Below are 20,670 nucleotides of genomic sequence, written 5' to 3' on the forward strand. Positions count from 1 at the left end.
CCTACCTGCTGCATCACATATCTCACCAAAATTGAAATTCCCAGTGGTAATTGTGGGCTTCATCTATGCAAACCAAGCTCAATTCCGGAGGGCACAACATCACATGTACCCTCTGAAACAGCAGCTAAGCTGTACATTAGTTATTGTAGCAGAGAACAAAACATCCAGCATAGGCAATGGCCAATTATGAGCCACCCCATGGGGCTGTTGGCCAGTCAGAACTGGTGTAATTAGGGTCAGATTCTGGACCAATGGATGCATGACTGTGAATAAATTCCGCAGTCGAATATGCCACACAGCGCTCAGGGAAATATTTTTTTCATCCTTTAAAATGTATTTTAATGCACACTAAATATCTTATTAAATTGAGTCTAAATCATTGTTCCGATATCCAAACACGATCCTCATTGGTTGAGCAACACAAGGCATGTTTCATCTTGACTACATGTTTCATCTATCCAGCACACACATAGGAAATAATGAGCAAAATGTGTGACTGGCAGTGCTGTGGTACCGTACATCGCCTTTGTTTCATCTGAAAGATGACAAGGGCAAACCCATGAAAATCGGGAGTCGAAGGCACAACTCAGAATGTAGATGAACGAGTCCCCCGTGGAAAGAGCCAAGTTTCTCAAAACATTACCTTTAATGGACAAACGGCGGCCATATTTACAGCCGCAGAATCGTGGTGGACACGCTACCTGTACTCCATCATCAAAACATAACACCGCAGTCAGCAAAGGCTTTGTCAGGCACAAAAAAAGAGAAAGAAAAGGCGGGGGGGGGGGGGGACTTAAAAGATGAACTGCACATTCAGGTCCCCAGGCCCCACATGAAGTGATGGAAAAGGGTCTCTACATGCAATGCATTTGGGACATGAGAGAGAACAGAAGAGTCAACATTCTCACATGGAAAGGAATACAGCTGTGCTTCCTTGGCGTCACAGCAATCAATCATTTGAAAAAAAGGGAGGGTTCCCGCTGGGCAACCTGCAGCACACAGATGTCATCAACACAACTCAACCAAAACCCCACTTAAGCTCTGATCCTTTAACTCTAAAAATAAGATGGTGATATTTCATCAACAAGACTCCAGGGGATAAAGGATCCTGAATAACTCCGCGGAAAAATGACTTTTGATTCTGAAAAGGTACTACTGAATGGGATTTTCTCTTTTATCATCTTTGGCACAATCTCATCGAATTCTTTTCATCCTTCACAGCAAGGGTTTACTGTTTACATGGCTTTGTAAGCTCTGATGAAGCACGTATATTTGTCAGTTGAGGTGAGGCTATATGAAAAATATTTTAAAACAGAAATTGGTCAGAAAAATAGAAAAGACATCAAATACTATAGCACAGATATTGATGACATGCAGTAGCTAATTACTCATCTCTGTCCTAATCAATGGATACTTAACCTCTGGTAACCTATGCTTTTATCTCTACTGCTAGTGACAATTTCTTCCCAGCCAGCCTGCTAACTGCCATGTTACATTTTTATTTTATTTAATGCCACCCATGGATATTTTGCTTAGTGAATAAAAAAGGTTTCATAATTGGCAAAATCAGTAGTAATCTTCTCTCTTTAACTAACATAGACCACAGTTAATAGGGACTGGCCACAATGGGTTATTCACATGGGGCTATTTGGCTAATAAGGCCCAATATGACTCTTTAGTTGTAACTGTCATATGGATATTAAATGTACAATTGTAGCAGGATGTGCCTCCCACTTGATCAGACAGAGATGTGGTAGCTAACAAGAGGCCTGAAATAATCAAACTTAGAATTGCAAGTGATTTTACCTGCCCATCCAAACATAAGAACTGTTTTGAAGTCATCATGATCCAAGACCGAAAACTATAAAATTCTTGGAGAAACTGTATGACTGGCACTGATGCCCCTTCCATTACCATCCTTGTCTTTGTGCAAACACGTAATACAACGGCTTCTCAGCTTAGCATATGGTATTCGGAAAACAACTGGGAGGGACAGCTTTCAAAAGACCATTTAAATGTTTTTTTTCCAATGTGACTAGCCACACGAAGCCATAAGAGCAGAGACACGTTCCACGTTTATGTGTGGGTAACAGGGACAAACTGGTTCCCATTCTCCCAGTAAGTCATACAATTTATTTTTTTGCTGATGTACAAAAGCTGAAATGAAAAGCAAAGCTGAGCTGGAGGTGTTTACGCATGACTGCACAATATGGAGCAGGACCAGTGGATCATGCATGAGCTTACATCACTGTAGTGTTCAAGAGCGATACAATCCATTAAAATGTGTGATTAGATGGTCCAGACTTGTGTATTTTTTTTTTATGGCCCCACTTTTTTCTTCATGATGGCTTTGGTTTCTTCTCATCACGGCTGATGGACTCAGCTGTCCTTCATTTTTCAAAAGAAAGAGAAAAAAAACAGCCCACCCATGACCATGATGAAACGTAGAAAAAAAATGGCAGAGGCACTCACTGTAAGACACAGAATTTATAATACTGCACTACAAAGTCTACTAAGAATTCATTCATCTCGGTCAAGAAGTCGACGCAGCAAAAGAGCAGAGCATTAATCTAGGGAACAACAGAGCAAGAGGTGTGAGCAGTGCTGAAGCACACAGCCATTTCTCTGCAAGATAATAGAGATAGAAAGGTTCTCAAAATGAAACAAACATCAATAAAGCATTTGAAACAACTTAAATAGAGTTAAACAGAGCTCCTGATAATGCTATAACTTGTCTCCTTAGCCTCTGACAAAAAAAGGCAAACCTTTCTGGCCTCAAGGACCACAGTAGAGTACATCGGTTGTAAATAATACACAGTAGAAGCAGAATAAGTAGCGTAAATTTGAAAGCAAAAATAATCCCAAATAGAAACCATTACAGTCAGACAAAATAAAATAATTTGAGATGCAAAACAGCAAGCCTGGGGTTTACAAAGCTGTGGTGTTTATTGTAATGGTTTCAGTAGACCCTTTTGTTGTGCTCTGAAAACTTGATTTTCCCAACATTTTCACAGCATGAGACAGAAGTGTAGATCCTACAAACTCAGCCAAAGGAAAACAATACTTAAGTGTTAGATCTACTCAGATGTTGCTCCAGTTTATTCCACTAAGTTCCTAAGAGGACATCTGTTATGCAACTGCAATACCCTAAATGAATTTCATTTAATGCTCAGAAGGTGCACCTTGCAAATAGTCCTCTCAAATTTAACCATGCAGAAACTGAAATTATGCAAAACCACAAGAATCATAGTGTTTAGAAACCAAGACACAATGCAGGATGTAACACAGAAAATATTACTGAATTCCTGTGTGGAAGAGGCAACAAATTCTGAGGGATGGGTTTCTGTAACCTGCTATCCACCATAAAACTAACAAACTTCAGGTTTTATCACACTTAATCCAATTCTGTTCTACCACTTCAAACCAGAATTTCTAGAATAACTTCAAGAGGATGACCTTTGCTACAGTGGTGGGGACAAAACATCATCACAAAAAGCACCTTTTCGATCAATAGTTTTTGTTCTCTCTGCCAAAATGACTTGCTCAACAAACAGAGATAGATTCAAAGTTATCTTTCTGATGCTCAAAAAATGACAACAGGGACATAAATCTTTCAGAGTGGCACGCTAATGTCATAATATAAACATTAAAATAACCCTGTACATTGCGGCCATAATGTAGGCTACACACATTGAACAATATAGTCTTTTCCCATGTCCATTAGACCTAGATCGCACTCATTAAAGCCCCAGCAACCCTTACGTCATGAAAAGCTCAGTGGCGTCGGGCGTCCAGGAAACTAAATCAGCTAGTTAATTCCTGCAATACCCTTTGCTGTTTGTCCAAAATACAGTGCACATCACATGACCGAATTCACAAAGGATGCATTGTGCTGTGTGAATTATATTACAACATCTATATACAATATGATGAACAGATCCTGAAACCAAGCCACATGGGTACTGTGATTTGACTTGACAGAACTTGATAGACGCAGGCCACACAACGGTGGATCAACCAACAGCTCCTTGTGATCTCGAAATCTTGACCACTCCAGACGCCTTGTAACCTCACAGGCTACACGCAATAGACTTCAGATCTGCGAATTTAACTGAATGAGGCTACTCATTTTCAGTTCAATAGTGACTGAATAGCCTGCTATTGACTGGATTTTTTTCGACGTGGCATTTTTAATTCTGTACCTAACGCGCAATACTTTTTACTTCAGAAAAGGACCTATCATAATTACAGTTTATTTGTTTTTTCTTCTTTATTATAGTGCATCGTCCCTTTCAGTTCCTTTTTTAAGTTCAATCAAAGCAAATTTATTAGTTTAATCCCAGATGAGCAATCACATCCACACCGGCATGTAAAAATAGCATGCATCGTTATGAACTTAACCAGCCACTATTTGATGCGTTTATTTAAATGTAACCTACATTCATTCTAATACCCAAACTAAAATTAGCAGAACACTTAAGTGTTCGGGTGGTACGTTTTCTAATTCATAAATTGTGAAAATATTTTCACAGTGATAGCCTACTTTCATCTAGTTGTAACTCAAATCAAATCAAAAACATTAACTCGAGTCTGCCTTGCAGCATGAATGGTATGACATAAGTTCTTATAATAGCAAATAAGGACAACCTATACTAAAGTAAGTTTAGCCATTACGAAGAAGCGCTATCACTATGTAAACCCTCATTTAAAATATACATCGAGAAACATTCTGGGAAGACGGCTATCTGAAAAAAGGAAAAATAGCCTATGTCCAAGGGTGTAGCTGAGTCAACCATACACTAATATAACTAGACACAACAGAAAAAACAGCCTCATCAAGGGGAAATATACATTAATCTGAAATAAATATATATGCAGCGACAGTTTAAAGAGAAAAAAGACAAGTTTGTGTCTTCGTCTTCCCCGATAGCCACGTACCTTACATCTGCATACTGCACATTCGTATTTCCGCTGGATTTTCGAACGATCTGCGAAATCCAGTGGAACCCTGTTCACAACGTGTCCATTTAAAATATCAAGCTATTTCTCTGATCGGTACAGCTCTTTCTCGCTCTCTCTGTCTAGATCTTTTCAACAACTGATCCGATGTACCTGTTTTCTGCTGCGTCCCATCGATTTCACCAGTTCTCGGGGCACTCGTGTGGACACAGCAGCTGTTGCCTACTCACACTCTCAGCCAATAGTTTTAGGGACACAAGCGGTCGTACAGGATACAATTTCTTGGTGGTGGGGTGGGCATTAAGCTGCGTGTCAGTTATCTGCATCTTCTAGTAGTCTAGGCTAGCCTACTGTTTAATTCAACAGGCATTACATGATTGAATATCATTTAATTACCAGAATTTTCATATAGCTATAACTGAATAAAGTCCTTCTGTGCGAATCCCGAAATAAGATGTAAAAAACCCGTAATTTACTTTGTACAATTACAAATTCAAACCCTACAAGAAAGATGTTGACATGTTCAGGTCAATAAAAATATTGTGTGGCTGTGTCCGTTATTGAATTACTGATCGGTGTTTTTATTTTATTTTTTATGTAGGCAATAGCCTAAGTGAAAGGGGATATATAGAATAATTCCACATGCAGCACGAGTTAAGCAGGCTCAATTATGCATTTACATTAAACCAGCAAGTACAGAGATAAGCAAGACAAAATAATGCACACTGCTACATAGATAAAAAATAAAGCAAACCAGTTTTAATCCCAGACTACCAATGAAAGTAGATTTCAAAAGATTATGGGGAAGGGAAGAAATTGTTTCTATAAATGGAATCAGTGCAAACCGTTTATAAGGAGGATTACTAGTATTCTGCCTGATATTGCAAAATCCTCTTGGAGGTTGAAGCTCATAAAATGGACTACCAACAGATCTTGGAAGTATACCTCTGAAGAAGGGAAACATATCAAAAACAAAATCACCATGTTATTAATTTTTAAGTTGTATGCATGACTAAAACCCACAAAAAGTAACAAAACTGTGACAGCTTACAAAAAAAAGTCATCGCAGCATCCACTGTGCACAATAGCTCAGTCTAATGGTTTGTGGTAGGGGTATACTAACATTTAAAACATGCAGGCTATCTAAGCTAGGTCATTACCCTCCCACAGATGTGTCCAGTTTTCATAAATGCATCTCCTCCGAAATAAACAGCACATTTGCCTTAGCCAGGCTTTACAAGTAACAATCAACAGCTGCACACATTACTAATCAACCTCACCTGTGCATATATGTAGCTGAGACCACTACTGTCCATGCTACTGAAACTCAGGACTTTATAAAAAAAAATAATCTCAAAAGGCAAGGGGACATATAGGTCATAGTCTCTGGATAAGTTAAAATAAATGTTATGGTTTAGGTGAAATGTGGTTTCTGTAACTATTTTCTCAGTAGAAGAAATATATGATAACATGCAAACAGCCATTTCACTTGTTCAATCACTTGCATAACTTTTAGGTCTTGAACAGAGTTTCATTATGTACAATATATTGATGGAAATGAAAATGACATTGATACAGATCAGAGCTGGCAACTGACTGGGTAGTGCTGCTTTATTTGAAATCAATCAATTGATCAAACTTTATTTACATAGCGCCTTTCCAGCAGTACAAAGCACTTAACATTACATTATTTTTAAAAAGATCAATGAAGATCAATGAAAATACAATAATAAAAACAATATAGTAATAATATCAATAGTAACAGAAAATTAACAAAATTAAGTCAAATAAAATAGATAAAATGTAATAAAAGGTAGTATATATAAAACTGGGAGTAGGTGGAACAGAGAGTCTGAGAACTCAACTGATCCTTAATGCATTAACTCGTTTTAATGTCGAGAATGCATTTCAGCCTGGAACCTTACGTGAGTGTAAGTAACATTTAAAATCTACTCACGCAATCCATATATGCACACCTATAGTTGCATCTTGAAATTAAGTAGTTCCTTTGAGCTGTAAACCTATTCTTCTTAATCATTTATTATTATTATTATTATTATTATTATTACTACAACTACTACTTTGTAAATATTATCATTACGTCTTTCCCAATCAACAACTGGACGTGCATTGTCACACATTTCAGAGTTAATTGTAGCTGCCTCTTTAAAACGAAAAGCCTTTTTTTGTATACAGGAAGTGAAATCCATGCTATGGGAAGAACATGTGTATGCGGAAGTTTAATTCACTTCAGTGTATCGTGTCTTAAGACTTTCGCATTTGGTTTCGCTTTGTTTGTGTTTGGCACAGTGTCTACGTAACTGACAGCAAAACTGAAAATATGTCAGCAAAATGCTTAGAAAGACTTGAGCACCTTTTCCACAGATACCAGGAATATGTAACGAAGAACCCTTCAGCCACAGCGCACCTGGAAAGCACTGTCCGAACACTTTCTTATCTCATTGCAGGTAGGCTGATTTTTTTCAAATCTGTGAAGCGAGAAAGTCGATTTCGAATTAATCGCATGTTGTTACAAATAGCTATTTATGCCACCCAACTTTTCGGCTAAGTTTTTTTTTTTTTTTTAATTACGGCCGAGGGATGGCTTAATTAGCTCGGCAGATAAACTCGAAGACACATGTCCAATAGCTAGCGAGATTGTCACGTCGTAAAATTTCTTCTTACCGTGAAGAAATCCCTGACTTGTTGACATTCTGGACAGAATTTATCGCTGATACCCTCGCAGAACTTCATACACAAGCAATGCCGGACACGCTGTCCTGAATGGATATTGTGTTGCCACTGCGGCACAATGATGTCGAGAATTACCATCTTTGGGGGGGAAAGCTATATGCTGTTGCAGCATTTAGATCAAACGTTCCATGCATTAAAAAACACTCGTCAATCACCCGCTCAATCTGTTTACAATGCTATCATAGCACAGAGCGTTTAAACTGGATATAGCGCTGCACCCCTTACCAAAAAAAAAGAGACTATGCGTTGATTTTAAATATAGATTTATTAGTCTGATCTTGATAACTTTGGGACTAAACTGCCCCACTTCCAGTTGATAAAACGCAAAAGTAACAGTGAGTTCAAAAGTAACAGTGAGCACTGGTTTACTACTACTTTACTACTACTTCAGTATTTTTGTATCATTTTCTGTAGCCTACTTGAACATATTGATGTTTTAAAAGTTGCAATGAAGTTCAAGTATGAGCCTAAGTATACTTTCCTCAAGTGTGTAAAGGGTGAAGTTCAAAGGTGTGCCAAGTGCACTTTCTAATTTTAAGAAAGTATTCTATATTAGTGTGCTTATAAAACTTTGTAGGGTCCACCTGCTCCACCATGTCAAATGTCCCCTCAATGTAGGCTAAAACTGGTTATTCAAGTGTTGGCTTATCGTTTGATATCATGGAAGATATCCCAACACATCTCCATCATAAAATTCTGGGGCAAATCCATAGTTGGTACATAAAAACTGAAGGAATCCTCAGCCATGTTTTTGGGTTAATGAAACTGACTTCACAGGCAAAGATATTTAGGAGAAATCATTGAAAATGTATAATAGGACAGCACCTTATTCCTGAATTCCCCTCCTTCATCAGTGAGAATTTGTTTTTGAGCTCCAAACTTATAGAAAAATTCCACAATACATTATGCTACATCCTCAGCTTGCTTACACTTAGAGTGGAAATGCCTCTGCCAAAAATTTTTAGTCGATCATAAAAGCATATGTACAAATTGGCTCTTGCAGTTGCCATCAGTTTCCCCACAAGGTCCATCCCGATGAGTACAAATGGTTCAGACACCCGAGCATTTCCAAATGATGGACAATGAAATGAAAATTGGTAGCTTTATATTCAAAGAGGCATGAATACATGGAGCTTACGTGATCTGGGATATAGTCTTTGTGTTTGATGTTTTTTCTGGCACAGAAGGAGTTTAGGAATAAGGTTTTGTCCTATTTTCATGCATTTTCAGTAACATCTTTACCTGTGCAGTCAGTTTCATTAACCCAAAAAAGTAGCTGAGGCTCACTTCAGTTTTCTTACGTACAAACTATGGATCCTCCCCTGAATTTTTTGATGGAGTGATGCTGGGGTGTCTTTCATGATGACTTCAATAATCAGTTTTAGGCTGACGGGAACATTGACAAGGTGGATCTTACAAAGTTTTATAAGCACACAGCTATAGCATACTTTCTAAAAATATGAAAGTTCAACAGTGAATCAAGTATTCTATTACACTTCAGGAAAGTATACTTAAGTATACTCAAGTATGCTTATACTTGAACCTGTTATACCTGAAGGTTTAGTACAACAGGTAGCCTATACTTATTTAAGCTACAGAAAATGATACTAAGGTACTGAAGTTGTAGGAAGCCACATGTGCTCTCTGGATGTTTCAGTTACTTTTGAGTTGTATTAACTAAAATGTGGGCCAATTTAAAATAGTAGGTTTCAATTAGGTAATGCCCTATACACAGTAATGCCAATGCAAAATATATAGAATTAGAGCATATCAGGAATTCTATAAAATACCAATTACATCCCCTTGCCCCTAAACTGGGATTTAAAAATATTAATACAATTTGTTATCTATAACAGTATCAAAATAACTTTTTATGCTTTTGTGACTCAGTCTCAGTTACAAAAGTAATGCATTAATTAACCATACCGTATAGTTTGGCCTACAATATAATATGTATTGACAGAATTGTCAACTGGGCTACACTACGTTTGCATGTCAGGTGTGCTGCACAGTAAGAACAAATTTCAGGACAGCGCTTCCGGCATTGCTTGTGTCGAAAGCGCTGCATGAGTAACAGCGATAGATTCACGGCAGTCACTGTCCAGAATGTAAGCAAGAACTTAAACAAGTCAGAGACTTTTCACTGTAAGAAGTTTTAAGTTTTGTGGAGTCTTGACATTTATGACGACACGCTTGTCTGGTTAATGTAGAAGGTAAAATTTAACATGTACTGTAGTAGTAGAATGTGCCTAAAGGTAACGTTACTTATTTAAATCAACGTTTGTCGAGAAGCTTAGAATCTGCCTGTTTTTTTCACTAATAAACCCTGATTTGTTAATTATTTCATGTAAGAATCTATATTTAGGCTATACACCGATTTACTCCCACTTACTGTTACTTGAAGGTTGATGTAGATTGTGTCAAACCATTTGATATCTGGTAATGACAGTGAGTCATACACAGTTCATTGTGTGAAAAAATATGGATATATGCACACACATGCATATAGGCTATACATGCATACCTTTGACACAATGAATGATTACTAAATGTTATAAAATAATTAGCCTAAATGCATTTAGAGAAAAATGTTATAAAACCATGTATAAGGGTCATAACTTGTGCTGCTGTTTTTTTTGCAGGTCGGTTTTCTGACTCCCATGAACTCTCGGCTCTAGGTGAGCAGCGCTCTCTCAAAGACCTCTTAATTGGATGGATGGATAAAAGGTTTAGACCCTAACAGGTGTTCTTGATACTCTACACTTGCAGCACACATGATCCACACTCTCTGTTTTGCCTTTGAAGTCAGGTCTTTTGCCTACATAACCATAACTAATCTTGTGGCTAAACTTGTGGCTCTACTCTCTACTGCCCGCTATAGTCTGTAGTGCACTGCAGCAGAGAGCCTCGGAGCCTCTGAGCTTTAAGGTAGCATGTGCTGATTTGTCCTTCAGTGTACTCTGCCTCCAACTTGCTGGTCCTGCTGAATGATGGGATATTGCGCCGGGGTCAGTGCCGAGCCCTTCCTGTGGTGAGTGCAGCTGTTTAACTTGTCAGGTGGGGAATTATTTAGCCTCGAGGCTAATGGAGACTTTTGTTTCCAGATTGCCTCAGCTGGAAAATCACTGTGGCAAGGCCTCTCTTTTGCCAACATTTCATGTTATTCATTTCTGTAGCTCTGATGTGGGGCTGGCATTCTGATTCTTACCGTGCATTTGTCAAGAGGTGGAGCTTCTGGTTTCTACACTATACACATGAATATGGTATTGCAAATTGGGCTGTAGTGTTTTAGTTTATTTTTTATTTTTTGCTTGATAATTGTTTAGGCGAATTGGTATTACGCGTACGTACCTTTTTAAAACCCTGAAAGTCACTGTGAAGAACCCTCTGGCAAAAGAACAGAAAAATGAATTAATGCACAGTATTACACAGAACTAAACGATGAGCAATTTGTTCTACCAGAACTCTGTGTAGCATAAGAGAAAAAAGAGTAAAATAATTACATTGAATATAATCCAAATATGAAAAACTGGTTCAAAATATGGTCAGGTTGAGTAGGACACAGTACTGTGAAATGGAACAAACTTATTCTGAACCTATGTGATGCTCCTAGAAGATTTCTTTATCATTATCAATTCTCTATATGTCATTCTCATTCTTGCCATCCCAGAAGCCTGGTACACTTAATTGTCTGACCTAGCATCAAATCAAATTTTAGTTATATAGCAGATGTTATAGAGAATTTTTTTTACAATATGCTTAACAGTATACCCCAGCCTAAATGGGGTATACAAGTTATTGTTCATTCCCTAATGGCAACACAGCTCCTTGTGTATTACTGTCGGAAAGCTTAGATAAAAGACGTATGTACAATCTCTCAGAATGTGAAGAGAAACTTTCGGGGAGGTTAAAATAATCAGCAACAATAATCAGATATATTCTGATGATCGTGTATACAGGGCTTAGACCTAATCTGTGATACGAAAAGCATTGGAGAGCCGATGGCTTGTGAAGGATTTAAGTGTGGAGATGAGCTTTTATACTCTTGTTTAAGATACAGGTCTTTATCAGTATAGGAAAGCACACAAGTTCAGTGGTTTGAAAACATCCACCTGTGGAACATCTGTTAGTTCTGTCTGTTTTTGTGTGCAGACAAGAAGGGTCTCTACTGTAGGATAAGTAACTAGGCTGACTATAAGAGGCCTCTGTTTTCTGAGGGTATTATCAAGTCAAAGAAATAAACAACACTGCCATCTTGCTGCAGCTTAAAAAAAAAAAAAAAAAAATTTGTTGCATGCCTCGTGTTCTGAACTTGAATTTGGAAAAGGGTTGTCTATTAAAATCATATCATTTAATTCCACAGACCTCTATACTTAAAAATGAATTTGGCTGTAACACGCCTTGCCATTGGAAGGAAATCAATGTTCCAGTTGTGCTGGGTTTGTCTGCATTGGTTAAGGAAGATATCTTGAATGGTGACCCATTTTGAACATTAGCCGGGTCTATTTATGTAAGTTAATGATTAAGGCTGGGTGTTTGTCATGGAAATTATAGGCTGAAAATCATCGACAACGGAAAAAAGGCAGAAGAGTCAGTTTAAAAAACTATTAAATTATTTAATAGATCTAATGTACAGCAAAGGTAAATCATTGAAAAAAAACATGCACAAGTGTAGCAACAGTAACAAGCGCTTGAAGTTTGAAGTGTGTGTGTGTGCATGTACATGCAAGTGCAGCTTTACTACCCCGATTGTATGTACTCTTTTTCTAGTCGCTGTCTGAGCAGAAGCTGCTCACCTGGCTGTCTGTTCTGGAGCATTTGGAGGTCTTCATTGAGATGGGAGCCAGCAGACTGTGGGGGGAGGTGGGCCGCTGGCTGGTCATCGTCCTCATCCAGATCAGCAAGTAAGGACCTCGTCGTGGTGTCTTTCAGTTTGGCACCTCGGGTCATTCACTGCTGTTCGTGCTGTACTCTCGGACCCCTGTCGAAAATGACAGCAAACAGGCCGGTCAGGATCTTTGTTCTGTACATGAACTCATCAGTTCCGTTCCTGTAGCACCACTGTGTTCACTGGTTCGATTTAACTCACACCTGCGAAGCTGAAATCATTCTCCACCAGGCTACAGCCCTCATCCAGTCTAAGGTGTTCACCCAAGCCAACAGTATTTTCTTTACCCAGAATCTGCAGTTCTCTAATCCTTTCCTTACTGGCAGATGATTGAAATGGTCAGATTAAGACATTGAAATTGTGATGATTATCAAAGTACTGTAGGAGCACACATTGTCTTATTTGGAGATGGGCTTATTTCCCCCCCTCGTTCACACTTTGGCCTCATTAATTAATTCACAGTTTATAGGAAATGGTAAACCCTTATGTGCTGTTATCGAGGGGAAAAAGTCATTAATTTTATTGAGCGTGAAGGGAGATTACCCTGTAGTAAGTATAATTTCATTGGTCACAGGCTGCCTTTATTTAATTTCAAGCCTTTATTTAAATGAAGCCCACATTTGGATCAATAATGAAGACACCTATAAATCAAAGTACCTTTCAATCCAAAAGATTGGACTCCAGACTGCCAAAACATCTATGCACTAGTTTTATTTAACTGTAGTATAAAGTATGCACTTGTGTGGCTTGTACAGGGTTTGGGTGGCACAGATGCACAAATAGAGAACTTAAAATTCTGGAGAAAGCAGGAATTCTAAGTAAAAATGAAACTTGCCAGTTTGGTGATTAAAGTTAAACTCATAACTCATGCAGATGCTAGTCTGTAGCTCTTTATTACTTTTGCATATTCATGTCTGGTTCTGGCCATAAAATTTCAATTTATGACAGAGCTGTGGATCAGGTTTAAAGTCGGCAAAGTTCAGAAGTTGGTGGCAAAATTTATGCAGCCAGTCTGATCTGGTGTGTGTATGCGTGTTTGCTTGCGTGTGCGGTTGTCTGTGTGTGAGTGTTGCCACTATCTGTCAATGCGCAATGTACAATTCTTGTCCAAATTTTTCCACATCAGTTTGCACATCAGCAATAAGAATATATACACTGTCTCTTAATCACAGGACAACTACATTCACTGTTCCTTCTTTTACCAGAGCTAACACAAAATCGACATGAGCAAGGTCCAACCGTCACTGATTACTAGATTCAAGACAACATTTAATAGCTTAATGGATTAAACTGCTTGTTTCTCCACTTTGAACAGCTAACAATTGGTTGAAGCATATTTGAATATTGTTCACCTAAAGGCAAATATGCAAAAATGGCAACCTTCAAGCTTTAACCCAAACGTGCAAATGCCTTAGTATATCTCATTAACCTCCTAATTGTGCACCTTGAGTCAGGAGCATAGACTCAACAAATCAGTCGCTAGGACAGAGCTCACTGGAACACCAGCACTGATAGTGCTGTACCTTTGCCAACGTGGACAAACACAAGTTTGCACTTTATACACAGGTACAGATAATTAGACTACATTGTGCATAAACCGTTTTAGTACTAATCTTCCAGTGGGAAGGGCAATGTTTATCTTTGGAAGCCAGCTGTCAACAGACTTTATGAGTCGGCAACCACTTAAATCAATAATAAATGTAATATTACAAACAGGTCTGTTCTGGCAAAAACACAATTTGCAATCATTTCGCAGTTATTGAACGCAATGTAATAACGCTTGTAAATAACCTAAAAATACATGAATACAAAACAGCCCGCGTTTGCTCCCAGCTATTGCAGCTGCTATCTTTTATTATGTGGGAACACTTTGTTCCGAGGCCTTGAATTTGAGCAGGCACAGCACAGATTCATTTACTTTCATAGTATACTGTACGAGAGCATCTAATCATCACCGTCTAATACCTGCCCATGCATCTGAAATAATGGTCTGTCTGTGCAGTAGCAACCATTAGACTGCTGTTTACCATAGAGGATTGCCATGTCCCCTCCACTGTCCTAATACCACTGTGTCAGTGATTTTTCCTGTCAAGGTGAAATGAGAGATGGAGGCTATTGCCAATGCTCTGGCTGAATTGCTTTGTGTAGGGCAGGAGAGTAATGTGTATCGCTCTTCTCCTTTAGAGCGATTCTGAGAATTCTGCTGCTGTTCTGGTACAAGTCCGGGATCCAGACATCTCCACCCATCATCCCCCTGGACAGAGAGAAGCATCAGAACAGCCTAGGTAAGAACCGGGATCCACATCTACAGTGCAGTGACGGAATTGCCATTCCTAATGCGTAGCAGTTTGAGCCCATTCAGGTCTTACCTTAAAAATGTTGGTGTACCACCAGAAGGAAGGATCAATTCAGTTCAGGTTTACTAGAATCCGCTTGACCCTAGCTTAAATGGCAGTGCATGAAGACTAGTTTTATTTCCCTGTGCTAACAGTACATAAGAAAAGTTGCAAGTATTCTGTTAAGGCTGTCATCAAATTTGAAAGTAAATTGACTGAGACAATGTCTGCTGTTATTCTCTGCTTAATTGCATTAATATATTTTGGTCTAAATGTATACTGAGTAAACAGTAAAGATAATAGACCATAAATAAATAGAGAACAAAGTGGATATGGTGTATGAATTATAGTTTGATAAAAAATGGTTTGGGTCTGGTTTTACCCAAATCCCAGTGGTCTATATGAAACGCAGTAGCTCTAATCCATCATTTTCTATTCATGAAGTATTGACAGTAATGTATGGGCACAGGCATAGCTGCAGGCATTGTGATAAAATACTTCTGCTCCGTTAGCAATAACAGCCTCTCAATTCATAATAACAGTTCAGTCGTTAATGTTTTTCTGCAGATGAGGAGAGTGAGGGTGGAGAGGGGGACCCCTCCTTCGTGGGACAGCGATCCGGAAGGGTGGTGCGGCCGTTGAGCAGCGGTAAAAACTTCCCAAACCCCCCCCCCCCCCACCCCCCACCGTTGTGGTGTGCTCCGAGGTAATGACTTGCTGAAGCCCCTTTCTGTATTACCCCAGTGCCCACCCTTCACGCCCGTTTGTGGGGAGCCCCCCGTCAGGAGAGGAGACGGGGCCGCCCCGAGGAAGACCCGTACCCGGCCCCCACCCCGCTGGGCCTGCAGGAGACCATCGCGGAGTCCCTGTTCATCAGCCGGCCCCTGGTGCATCGTATCCTCACCCCGTTTATACCGCCACTGCCTACCCCTGCAGCTCAGCACTGTTGAGCCTCTTCCATAACTCCACCTCAGACAGAGCCATACTGACAGCTTTAGCAGCTTCATTTCAAATGTTCAAAACACGCATGATCACCCACACAATTTCCTAGTCATTTTCACTAAATGTTTGTTTTCTTAAGGTTAAAAAGCATGAGAATATATAGATATAAACGTATGTATGCCAGAACAGACATACAGTGAGCTCCATAAAGTTTGGGACAAAGACAGTTTTTTGCTCGATTTGGCTCTGTACTCCACAATTTTTGATTTGTATTCAAATTGAAAGTTTAAAGTGCTCATTCTCAGCTTTTATTAAAGGCTATTTTTTATACTTTTTGGTTTCACTTGTAAAAATAACAACACTTTTTATACATACACTAACTAAGCCTAACCCTAAAAAAAACTTTTTTTATCAATCTGATCCCTGGTTTTCGAGCTCCTCCAGTTCCTCGCTTGTATGTGAGGCTGGAGCACTCACCGGCCAGCCCATTCACAGCTTGAAAACGGAGCATTGATTGATTAGGGATTGATTAGATCCACACACAGTGAATCAACTCAGAGTAACCCATTCAAAGTTCTCTCAAGACTCAAAGCATTTAAAATTTTGAAAGTCATTAAAGACAGACCAAGTGTTGACAGTGTTTTGGCTGCAGATTTTGTCAGGCAGCCATCGGTGTCATTCTCATGGGTGTATAGGGCTTTGCTGTATGGTAGTGCTTTTCTTTCCTTAAAACACACTCCTATCCAAAGTGCTCAGTCTAGGGCTTTGTGGAAGAAAATCGTGGAAGCCTTGGCTCATTTCTGCACTCCTGGAAGTAACAAGGTAATGGCACTGAAGGCACTCTGCAGTGCTCTGTATTCCCTAGGGAAGTACACAGGAAGTACCTGCTGTGCCGTGCACGATGGAGTGTTGGTGTGGAGTAGCATAACGCTGTTTGTCTTCCCGCAGTTTCAGTCTCATGAGCGAAACGAAGTCTCTGAATCGGACGGAGCGAGCGGAGATGAGGCGCAGGGCGTTCCTGCTCTTCTACTACCTGCTCCGATCCCCCTTCTACGACAGATTCTCAGAGTAAGAGTCCTCACTAGTGCTGTGTGTATGCATGTGTGTGCGTGTGCGTGTGTGTGTGTGTGTGTGTGTGTGCGTGTGTGTGTATGTGCGTGCGTGTGCGTGTCCGCGTTCCTGCTCTTCTGCTACCTGCTCCGATCCCCCTTCTACGACATATTCTCAGAGTAAGAGTCCTCACTAGTGCTCTGTGTATTTGTGTGTGCGTGGGGGGGACATAGGTCATTAGTATTAGGTCCTACTAGTATTCATTTTTGCTAAAGTGCAGTAATGCTGTGCTAATATAAATAATCCAGTATAATATTGCAAATCTCTGTGCAAAATTATCAATGTGTAACCTACATTAGAACCATTAAATATTTATGTTTACAATATTACATGAATACTTTAAAAAAAGTATATTCATATGCAAATACTCTGTTATTGAAAACGCTCTTTAGTAATTGTATAAATTGGCATCAGGGGAGCGGGCGGGTTACTGCGGTATATTTATCTACAGTTGACTGACTTCTGGAATGCAAACCATTTGGGAGTACAGGGTATTAATAGTCATAGAGACGCATGGAGCTCAGGGATGCTGAAATGTCTGTCATCATTCTGGCTTTCATCACATTTCGTTCTATTTATACAGGACAAAGATTCTGTTTCTGCTGAGATTTCTCGCAGACCAAATACCAGGTTTTGGATTCGTCACACGTGAGTATAAATCTGCACCATTGGTTAAAGTAAATTTTTTATACATTTTGGCTTCACCATGTAGAAATTACAGAGCTTTTTATACATACCCTGCCCCCCCTCCCATTTCAGGGCACATGCTTGGGACATATTAATGTTATGTAAATGAAATGAATAAGTCATGTGTAGTACCTTGTTGCATATCCTTAGCATGCAATGACTGCTTGAAGTCTGTGACCAGTAGACATCACCAGGTGCTGAGTATCTTCTCAGGTGATACTCTGCCAGGCCTGTACTGCAGCCGTCTTCAGGTCCAGCTTGTTTCAGGAGGCCAGTTTTTGGCATACCTCTGACCACTACACAATTTTAAAAGATGCGAATTGGGGTTGAGAGAAAGAGCACATAGGGGAGGGAGATAGAACCACCATGCATCATAGGCACATTAAAGCTTGTACATTTCACATATTGCTTTGAGTTATTAAAGTGGGATTTGTTCGTTAGCATTTAAAGGGAAGGGCAATTTGGGCACTGGTCATTCTGGTGTTATGCATTTGTGCTTTCCTCAGGTCCTCTGATGGATTACCTCCCAGTCTGGCAGAAGATTTACTTTTATAATTGGGGGTGAGGTCATCGAATATGTTATACTGTACAAGGACAAATGCTTCAGAGAAAGATGAGCCATGCATGATGGGATATCCCAGTGCACATCTCTGCCAACTGTTTGGTTTTTTCTAAGAAAAAAACTCTCACGAGTTCCACAAAATTGTTTGTAAAAAATAGAATGCTGACAGACACTTTTATGGGTCTGACTGAAATGTGAATAGCCTCTTCTATGATTTACCTTTCAATTGTTCGACTCACTTTGTTGTTATCAATAGTTTCCCATTGCATCAAAGGGCATAATATGAATATAGATTCCTATTTATTGTGATTTGTTTTGGGGGGATAACCATTTTCGATATACTTTAAATTTGTCTTTCTGTACTTTCAGTTGTCATATTTTTTCCTAATTTTGAGTGTTGCTTAAATAGTGTCTCTATATCATTTGCCCTGCAGTTATTCCCGTGTAATGGTAAGAGATCTCTTGCATTGGTTACATACTGTTCTGTTGGTAAACTGGCAGGTATCTACATGTCTCGCGTTGTTTTCTTTAAGCAAATCAGCTTTCCCTCTGAATAACATGGGCATTGGCACACATTGGTTGGTAAGTTACCAGTCCGTGCCCTCGGTTTGTTTGAAGGGCACTCTCCGAGGAGGGCGCGTGAACCATGGATATAACTGTGAATTAAATTATCTGACAACATTGAGAATTCCTGGGCTAATGGGCATTGTGCATCCCACCCGACTCCCACGTTAAAGTTTTAATGAGACATTTCCGTAGGGTCTTGGTACTAATTGGAGCCAGCTGGTAGTTTATGGAGATTAGGGGTTTTAACACTGTGTGAAAATTGCTTAATAGCTTTCGTTAACACAAGTTCCAGGAACATATAACGGGTGTGAACGTTGTTGGAGATCCTGAAGAATCATGACTGTTTTATTATGGGAGCATGTATGTGTGTGAATGATTTTGTAAATCTTGTAAAGCACTTTGTAAAAACTTTCAATAAATCTCAAAATGATCAGATATGTATTGGTATATTATTCAATTGGGCAGGTTCTTTGTTCTTTGCCTAGGTGTTGTGTTACAATGGCAGATTTGGGGAGTTGTACATTAGTCCCGTGCAAAGTGCTCTTGGAATTCAGGCCAAACCGCGCTGAGTGTTTAGTTTCATAAGCTTTCGACACTGGACCCTGTTATGTCCCAGAATTGACCTGCATTACAGTATCCCGCTACTGGAGGTAACACTGAGCCACTTCTACAATAACCACAACCTCAAAAAAGATCAAGCATTCTTTTATCCTCATACCCTAAACTCTGACCAAAAAAGGGTTTTAACACAGTCACACGTTCTGTCCATATCCAGATGATCAGCAGGGCAGTCACCATGAGCAAGACCCAGCAAGCATTCACAATGTCGGGGCTAGTCACAAGTCCATTATTAGTTGGCTAGTCACATGCCACTACAGTAACACTGCCCAGTGTGCACTAACAATGCCCCTATACTAACAGCTTTTTAGCCCCCAATACAAATATGCTGAGCATTATTAGCAAAAGCTTTTATTTCTCAAATGGATTGTTCAAGACTATAAATAACCACTGAACCACTAACCACTTTTTGTGGAAAACTAATCGTAAGATTGTATATATATATATTTCATATTTAGTTGCAGATATTTAATATTCCATACTTGGTTGCAGATATTGTATATTTATTCCATATTTAGTTGCAGATATTGATAGATATAGCTATTAACTATTTTACAACATACAGTCTACACCAGGAGTGTCCAATCTTTGTTTTAGCCCAGCACTAAGGCACCTGATTCTGTTTATCAAGGTCTTAATTGAAGACCACGCTTAGTTAGAGGAATCAAGTGTCTTAGTGCTAGGCTACACCCTTGGTCTGGAATGTAACAGGAGAGAGCGAGCACGGTTTCCCTTTCTAATGAAAACTGGTATCCCCGGGCACGTCATCGGTATGAGCTGACTGAGCAAGAATGAAGAAACCTGCCCCCCCTCCTTTTCTGAGGAGAGTCCCGCTCATAGCCAGCTAATGACAGCTCAGGCTTATACCTGTGATTTACTGGCTGTAGGGCCCTGCCTGCGTCACGTCATTTTTGCTTAGTGAGCTACTTCGAAACACAAAGGTCAGGAGTTAAACCCAAGGGATTATCAGTTTTGAACAAGACGTGCAGACTGAAGTGGGCCAAACAACAAATCAGAAGTCAGCTTTGCCTTTTTTTTTGTCCTTGTTTTTGAGAATCAATCTCAGCTGTGACAGCCAAAGTGCTCTCAACTCAAAAAAAAGGCTGTAACTCAAGTCAGTTTGTCCAAGACAATAATTTACAAACCTTTCTTCAAAGTACTTTAGTGATATTGGTAAATTGACCATGAATCAGTTATTTTATCAAATCACGATTTTTTTTTTTTGCCAAGTAGTTATCGGGCATTCG

At 39.4% G+C, this 20,670-nt stretch overlaps 2 protein-coding genes across 6 annotated transcripts in view; one reads left to right on the top strand and one right to left on the bottom strand.

Moving 5' to 3' along the window:
* large2 (LARGE xylosyl- and glucuronyltransferase 2) overlaps positions 1 to 5,241 on the bottom strand; it is a 161,441-nt gene extending 156,200 nt beyond the window's left edge. For 3 of the 5 annotated variants that reach the window (XM_035419449.1, XM_035419447.1, XM_035419448.1), the window contains exon 1: positions 4,939 to 5,205. The gene's annotated coding sequence lies outside the window, so the exon portion shown is untranslated. Of the gene's footprint in view, positions 1 to 4,938 lie in introns of all 5 variants that reach the window. The other 2 variants (XM_035419450.1, XM_035419451.1) reach the window with 2 other exon arrangements.
* A 1,919-nt stretch (positions 5,242 to 7,160) lies between these two features.
* On the top strand, positions 7,161 to 19,240 carry pex16 (peroxisomal biogenesis factor 16). Its single transcript, XM_035416500.1, has 11 exons — positions 7,161 to 7,427; positions 10,356 to 10,391; positions 10,668 to 10,744; positions 12,484 to 12,617; positions 14,786 to 14,886; positions 15,505 to 15,585; positions 15,682 to 15,831; positions 16,629 to 16,701; positions 16,828 to 16,947; positions 17,573 to 17,637; positions 18,183 to 19,240. The coding sequence occupies exons 1-11, from the start codon at positions 7,301 to 7,303 to the stop codon at positions 18,239 to 18,241; spliced, it is 1,023 nt and encodes a 340-aa protein (XP_035272391.1). The 5' UTR covers positions 7,161 to 7,300; the 3' UTR covers positions 18,242 to 19,240.
* Positions 19,241 to 20,670: the final 1,430 nt, after the last annotated feature.

Source organism: Anguilla anguilla, chromosome 5, assembly GCF_013347855.1.
Source record: "Anguilla anguilla isolate fAngAng1 chromosome 5, fAngAng1.pri, whole genome shotgun sequence".
NCBI classification, from domain to species: domain Eukaryota; kingdom Metazoa; phylum Chordata; class Actinopteri; order Anguilliformes; family Anguillidae; genus Anguilla; species Anguilla anguilla.

Coding starts and splice junctions, on each gene's coding strand:
- pex16 (XM_035416500.1), top strand. CDS start 7,301: ATGTCAGCAAAATGCTTAGAAAGACTTGAGCACCTTTTCCACAGATAC. Junction 7,428..10,355: donor ACTTTCTTATCTCATTGCAG/GTAGGCTGATTT, acceptor TTTTTTTTGCAG/GTCGGTTTTCTGACTCCCAT. Junction 15,586..15,681: donor GGTGCGGCCGTTGAGCAGCG/GTAAAAACTTCC, acceptor GTATTACCCCAG/TGCCCACCCTTCACGCCCGT.